This window comes from Pomacea canaliculata, linkage group LG10, assembly GCF_003073045.1.
Source record: "Pomacea canaliculata isolate SZHN2017 linkage group LG10, ASM307304v1, whole genome shotgun sequence".
Lineage (NCBI taxonomy): Eukaryota > Metazoa > Mollusca > Gastropoda > Architaenioglossa > Ampullariidae > Pomacea > Pomacea canaliculata.
Genome location: NC_037599.1, coordinates 26,152,162 through 26,160,160, shown reverse-complemented (window position 1 = coordinate 26,160,160; position 7,999 = coordinate 26,152,162). Strand labels below are relative to the sequence as shown.

The 7,999-nt window shown below is 43.0% G+C and overlaps 1 protein-coding gene across 1 annotated transcript; it reads left to right on the top strand.

Moving 5' to 3' along the window:
- The first annotated feature begins 395 nt into the window (after positions 1-395).
- On the top strand, positions 396-2,494 carry LOC112574521 (GTPase IMAP family member 4-like). Its single transcript, XM_025255649.1, has 3 exons — positions 396-479; positions 1,304-1,468; positions 1,928-2,494. Exons 2-3 carry the CDS (start codon positions 1,304-1,306, stop codon positions 2,492-2,494), a joined length of 732 nt encoding a protein of 243 aa, XP_025111434.1. The 5' UTR covers positions 396-479.
- Positions 2,495-7,999: the final 5,505 nt, after the last annotated feature.

Genomic DNA, 7,999 nt, shown 5'->3' with positions numbered 1-7,999 from the left:
ACAGGTTCGAAGGTGTGTATAGACCAGAATTTGAAAGGAAGAAACAAATAAAATAATGTGTGAGCAGGAACTTGTATTACTGAACTGCTTGCAGACGATTTTTTTTTCCATCTAACTACTAAAACAAGGCAGGTGTGTACAAAGCTTCCGGTTTAGTCAAATTCATTGTTTAGGCTCGCCGAGACTAGCAGCGGAGACCTTCATAACAGGCTAAGCGTTGGTCTCGGCAGACAGACAGCAGTCCACCTATACACATCCATGATGTGTGCCTGCTACTGCGGCTGTCGGCTATCTCTCTCTCTTTTCCTTTCTCTCTCTCTCACCATTACATATGCTGATGAGGGCGGAGTTTTGTGACAAGCAGTCTCAGTAAAACACCCTGTCAGTGTTGAACTCGGGTCACAGACGGTTTTTGCCTCAAGCTTTTTAGACTTTGTATCTTCCAATCCTGATAATCGCCAAGAGACAGTGATTTAAAGGTATGTTTTCTCATACGTTTTCATATTTACATTATAATTTTTTCTGCTGTATATCAATACTCTAGTGATTAACAGCATGCTTACTTCTCCTTTGAAAAACGAGGTTCATAAGTACCGAATTTATGGTACTATATTTTAGATGATCTGCTTGAGCAGCACACTTCATTGTTACTCAGTCTAAGCGTTTACAATATTGTTTGCGGATGTAACGTGACTATTTAAAAAGAACAAAAAATTGAGTTTGCTTTGAAACCTATCCTGTATTTACTTTTTTTGAAAATGAAGCAAATGATATTTTTGTAACAAAAAAAAAAATCGAAATTCTTTTGCTTACTATAGGATATCTTATTGAAACCTTTAAGAAAGCACGATCTGATTTGGAAAAAAAAGAACTATAATTATTCATCGCTAGTTATTATTTTTTCAACTACTATTTTTTTAATTTTAATGTCAACTTTCTAGCTGTCACTTTATCAGTGTCTAGTGTATTTGTAAGCGGTGTCAGTGTTTGTACTCCTGATGCCCCAATAATGTGATGGCGCATATTCGACACCTGAAGTAAAGGGAGATAATAAAAAATATGGCGTCTTGCTAGTGTGTATGTGTGCTGGTTTTTTGTCCCCTCCTCCTTTCCCTTTTACTTTATTCGTTGTTAAAACGATCATTTATGCTAATTTGGAACATATCGAGCAATCGGTGTGCATTTTATTTGAGAACACACACACACATGCACACATGAATCTAAGCGATCCCACGAACATGGTGTACACACACTGCGCCACAGCGAGTCAGAAAGAGAGAAACTTTGTATCTGTTTTTTTCAGATGTCAGCTTACCGCATTCTGCTGATAGGTAGGATCGGAAGTGGAAAGAGCACTGTGGGCAACACCGTTCTTGGAGAGTCGTTTTTTGATCCACAGTGTGGAATGAGCTCAGGGACTTGCGAGTGTAAATGGAAGAAGGCCTTCAGATGTGGCTACGACATTGAGGTTCTCTCATTAATTCAGTGTGCAAAAACTAACATAGCGCAGGATTTAAGAAAGACATCATAATTTTACATTACAACAGATTGCAAAAAACAAAACAAAACAAAACAAAAAAAACAAACAAACAAATAAAAACAGCACAGGCTTCTAACAACCACATGCAATACAGTTTTACCTCACAATCAAGCTGTAACTAGTGTTAAGAATTTTAACAGGGATTATCTGTTTTGTGCTGGATATTGAAATAGTCCATAATTGTAGCTTGTAGTAACAGCTTGTATTCACCATTATCTCTTTCCATTTCCTTTGCTACATAGTTCTCCTCACTTTTGTATTTTCCATTCCTATCTGTAGTACATGTATCACTTCTATAAAGCGCTCGAAGCAAATCATGTAAGGCGCAATTAAATGCTTATTGCTGTTAATACATATCTTTAGTTATTTGCCTAAATGGTGTTACAGATAACTGATACACCAGGTGTTTGTGGCACTGATCGACCTGAAGGTGAAGTGGAAATGCAGATCGCCAAGAGTGTAGCGACCATGATGCCGGGACCTGACGCAATCTGCTTTGTAATCAGAGGATCGAGTCGCTTTACAAAAGAGGAAATACAAGCGTATGAAAATTTAAAAACCATTTTTGGCCAGGAGATGACTAAATACCTTATTCTTGTTATAACCGCAGTCACTCAAAAGGAATTCCAAGAAGCATTGCAGCACAAGGAAAAGACTCTTCCTCCTAGTTTTTTAACACTGCTTGAAGAAGCTGGCAACCGTTTTGTCTGCTTCAGCGATGATCTCAGAAACACATCCTCCACGAAACAGGAAGCGAAAAGACTGCTGCAATGTGTGGTCGACCTTAAAATTCAGAATAACGGGTCTTATTACTCAAATCATCTTGTCAAACAGATCGACCACGAAATTACCAAAGAGGCTGAAAAGACTGGCCACTCCGTAGACAAGATTAAAAAAGATTTAGTTACAGATAAGAATCCCGGACTTTCCGTGAAGGGCTGTGCTGTTATGTAATATTCCTATTTGTCTGCTCTTCTCCAGTAGAACTCCTGCGAATCAGTGTGAATCAGAAGATGTAAGCAAATTTTACTTTAATTATTAAGGTATTCCGACAGACTTATTTTAAACTACAATCGTAAGAACATTTGTTTTATTGCAAATCTGTAAAAGATGAAACACCGGACTATGCTCCTCATATCTGGTTGATCATGTCCTTTAAAATATCTCAATGGAAATGAAAGTACTAAATACAAGAAAGACCAAACAATGAAGTATATGGCAATTATATCCTGTAGTGTTGGTTGTCATTTCAATATTCAAAAGCTGTCTGTAAAAGCAAGCACTTTGTTAAAACACGTCTCTATATACAATCTTGTCATAAAATACTTGTATATGTCTCGTGCAATAAACTAGCACACTTGTGGTTGTACATCATGGCGGTATGGTCCTACTTGTAATAATTCTGAATTGTTATAACATATTATTTATAGATTAATACACACCATGTAACGTGTCTACAAGGGCTGCAGTGTTATTGTTTACATATTAATTATTTTGTATTAAGAAACATAGATTTCGTAGAACTTACGCATCATGGAAAACAGCTACGCTCGCTACATGTTCACACTGCGTGGTATTTCATTGGTCCACGCGTCACATCCATCTTAAATTTAGATTCTTAATTTACAACATATTAATCTATCTACGTTAAGCACTTAACAACATAGCTAAGCACAAATTTTAGTTTAAACCATTGCTTTTCTTCGTGTACAATATTAGAATTAAAAAGAAATTGTTCGGTGCGCTGTCTAGTCAGGAGAGTTGATCAACGTGTGTTGGGGACGGCTCAGTCAGGTCACTGACAATACACTTCGCCCCACACGTATTCTTTATTACAAAGATTTGTAGGTGGGCTTTCTTTGTACGGGAGCTTGTATTTATGGAACGTAAAGGGTGACAACTTACAAAACTCAACCATCAATGCCTAAACATGGCTATAAACCATAAATAACATATCTATGTCAGGACTCTTCCGTCATTTAATTTTAGTTGGACCAATGTTTATTTCAATACTTCCCAAAACTTTCACTTACAGTTTTGAGGATGTCCAGAAACGTTCACACTAAGACACACACAACTACACTTCTTCAAATATCCGTCCTTGAAAACTTCCCTGAAATATCCTTGAGTAATTGTTTTAATAATTGTCGACTACACTTTTAAACTTCCAACAGTAGGTGCTGACCAGGCAGAGTACACCGGCTGATGACGATCCTCTTCCAATCGCTTTGTTTTCTTTTGTTTCTTCCTTCCTCCTTGACAAGGCAAGGAATTATTCCCATTTTCGTGTCTCTTTACACTCGAAAACTCTCTATAGTCTTCCTTCTCCATAGACTCGCGCAAATAATTTAACTCAGTCTTTTCTCATGAAACCTTAACTCACTCTTGTACGCTTTTCTTGATCGTCCTCGCTTTCCCCCGTTTCAACCGTCTAGCCCCAAGGGACAGCACTCTACTCTCTAATCAACAAGGGGGACAACCCCCTTCCGCGCCTAACAAACGTGATTTCGACTCACCATTTTAGGCTGCGGTAAACATACTCTAGCGCGTCGTGCTTTGTCATGTGATTTACCAATATTGGTAACAAACAACTCAACTGTTTTATCTGGGATTCATATTTAAAACACACACACACTAAAACTTAGGAGACCCTTGAGACATTACACATATATCGAAACAGGTCAACTATGAGTTTGATGAAATAACAAATATCGGGAAACCGCTAAGGTAGTTGGAAAGCCACATCAATTAAAGCTAACAGAAAGTTACAAGGTTGTTTCTTATACAGAATCTTACGACATGACCATGTGTGTGTGTGTGTGTGATTAATCAAATCAAAATCAAATCAAATCAAAACAGACTTTATTGTCTGCCCAGGAGGACAGAAATTTGTCTTTGCTCACATACCCATACAGACATTTAACACACAGTTAGAAGTAAAAGTGAGGAGTAAAATAGTGTTGATTGCACCAGTCCATCAAAGCAGTGTATGTTTATCCTAACAACAAACCTTGGGTGACCAAGGGCCTAAAAGCACTGCTTAACAAAAAGAAACATTTGTTCATCACGGGCAGAAGCCCACGACAGAAGATTAGTACATAGAGAGGACCATGATGCTATCCGTTGGGTGGGCAGAGGCTCTACGAGCATACTAGTTAGTCCGCTTTCAGTAGTTTGCCGGTGGACCAACGAGTGTCGACGAGATTGAAACAGAGGTCGAGTTAGCTCTCGCCCTAAACCCGATGTGTCAGAATGCGGCTCGTGGTTACATCTTGAGCTCGCTGGAGGGACCTGCCAGACGTCGAGTTATGATGCTTCCGCATGACGCAAGAGATACGCCGAGAAAGATCTTGGGTGTCCTAGTGGAGGCGTACGGCGAACGGAAAGAAAAAAAAATTCAGTGCCACAGCAACGTGATGAGGTGGTTGACGAATACGCCGCGAAGCTCCAGAATTTAAGCAGGCGAGGTAGAAGGCGGCGCAGAGCGTCGAAGTGGCGGCGATTGACACCATCTCGGAGGACTGCAGCCCGACCGGTCAGGGAAAGTGACTGCCCCCGTTTTCCGTAACAGGATGACAGGGAAATAAAGTGTAGCTGGCCTGACTGGAAAGTGTCCGACGGCGGAGGTTGTCATTTATGGCATTAGAGTGATGGCGTTGCTCGACACCGGCAGTGAGGTAACGACGGTCACTGACGAGTGGGCACGAGGGCACATACAGGACTTACAGCTAAAACAAACTCAGGAGTGGCGGTGGTGGACATGTTTACGGCCAGCGTCTGAGGACGTTCCTATCCTGGTGGTCAAGGTCGATGTGGTCACAAGTGAGCGCAGGAGGCGCGTGTCGCTTCTACTAGGGAAGAACGTTCTTGATCGGATAATGGACTCTACCGCAGATGTGGCGCAGGCAGTACAGGCAGCCGTGCATGAAGCTCATCTTGAGAAGACATTGTCAACAAAAGGACTGGCTAGGGCCGCTGGCAACACGCCCGTTCCAGGATGCCAATGGGTCTGACGTCCACACCAGCCACTTTCCAGAGGTTAATGCAGACCACCATGCCGAACTTTTTAATTTCAGTCCTTCTTGTGTACCTAGACGATCATTTGGTATACTCCAAGATAAAGGACATTCAACTGCGGGAGCGCCATACCTTCAGGATGACGACAGTGAAGAGGAAACGCCAGGGTGGTATGCTACTCTTCCAAACCATCACCACAGAACTCTTGTGACAATGCCTGTGGTGCCAGAAGTAACAGTGTCTGTGGTGTCAGATGACAGTACCAGAAATGACAGTCCCTATCGTGTCCGAACCGTGCAGATCGCAGCGACTTACCGCGAGACAGGCAGCAAACTCGCACAAAGTGTAGGATGAAACAGTTCGTGCGACGCTATGCCATGGCAATATGAATACCATGGATATATTTTTTAGTTGCGGTGATCGGTGACACCGTAGATGACACGTAAGCATTGATCAGTTGTTTATTTTGCTAATTGTTCATTTTTCTTCAACTTTACCGCGGCTGCGTCCAGAAAATGTCATTGACAAGAATGACACACGAGGTGATGGCTGACAACAGATGTCAGCACTCACTCTTCTTCAGTCTCTGTTTGATTCCTCCTGAGTCCTTGTGCCTTTATTTAGGATGGTGATGGCTGCTGGCACGAAGGACCTCTGGTAGGCAGCTTTCCTTATGCGTGGTACCTTATAGCGCCTGCCTGAGGGCAACAGCTGGAAGCTGGTGTGGAGAGGGTGTTTCAGGTCCGAAATGATGTTATGTGCCATCCTTCTGACTGCATGAAGGTACAAGTCAGAAAGTGGCAGCTGTGCTTGTCCAATAATTTTATTTGCCTGGTGGATGATTCTGGCCAGCCTTGCCTTGTCTTTGACTAGTAGGTGACCATACCAGGCAGCAATGTTGAATGAGAGGATGCTCTCAACAAGAGACCTGTACACAGTCTCCAGCACCCCAGAGCTGACGTCGAAGCTGCGAAGTCTCCTCAGAAGGTACAGCCGTTGCTGGGCCTTTTTGTACACTTGGTTCACGTGATCACTAAATGAGAGCCTCCCGTCGATCACTGTACCAAGGTACCTAAACACAGCAGCCCTCTGAACCTGCTGTCCCTTGATTTGGAGTGGTGGGGAGAGAGGGGTTGTGCCATCTCTTCCTTCGTAGGCTCTTCCAAAGGCCATCTCCTCCGTTTTGTCAACGTTCAGATCCAGAAAGCTGCGGTCAAACCACTCCTCCAGCTCCCCCACACAGGCCAGGTACTGTGACAGGGACTGCTCGTCTTTCAGGCAGCCCACAAGGGCCATGTCATCTGCATATTTAACAAGTTTGAGAATAGCACTGTTAATAGTAATCCCATTTGTATATACAGAGAACAGGATGGGGGAAAGCACACATCCCTGAGGGGTACCCGTGTTGAGGATCTGCTCATCTGACAGAATCATTCCATCCACTGACAAATAAACTCCGTCAGACGAGCTGCTGGACCCTATAGTACCTGTCGGTGGAACTCTGAAACCCACCCTCTGTGGTCGGTCCTTCAGGAATGATCTGATCCATAGAACTAGGCCAGTGTTGACATCCAGGTCTAGTAGGCGCTGTACAAGAAGGTGTGGCTGGACCGTGTTGAAGGCGCTGGAAAAGTCCATGAACAGGACCCGAACATAGGTGCCAGAAGTGTCCAAGTGTTGTAGGATAGTATTTAAAAGCGTGAGAGTTGCATCAGACACCCCCCTGCGTGGCTTGTAGGCAAACTGCAAAGGATCCAGGCGATCAGCCATGGTGGGGATTAACAATCTTCCCACAAACTCTCTCCAAACACTTGGCCACAACAGACGTGAGAGCCACAGGTCGAAAGTCTTTCAAGTTGGTAGCATGAGGCTTCTTTGGCACTGGTATTATTGTGGATGTTCTCCACACGCGGGGGACACTATGAGAGTCAAGGGAGAGCTGAAAAAGTCTGGTAAAAACACCACTCAGCTGACTAGCACACTCTTTGAGTACTTTGCCTCGCACGTGGTCAGGTCCAGGAGCTTTACGTGGGTTCACATGAGAGAGAATTCTGACAACATCTCCCTCACAGATGGTGACAGTGGCTGCCGACAGTGAAGAACAGATATTTTCTGCTTCATTGCTGAAGTCTCTCACATCAAACCGCGCGTAGAAAGTGTTGAGCTTATTAACAAATGACACTGGGTCATCACACTTTACTCTCTGTGTCTTGCGTTCTCTACCCATCATGGTGTCCAGGCCCTTCCAAGCATCTCTTGCGTTGCCCTCAATTAATTGCTTTTCTACCTTCTTTCTGTATTCCACTCTAGCCGTTCTTGCCTTTGCCCTGAACTCCTTCTCCTTTTCTTTCACTTTCTGTTTGTCTCCTTGCATAAAAGCTATCTTCTTTTCATTGAGACAGTGCTTTCAGTCCTTTACCTAGCCATGGTTTGTTATTTGGA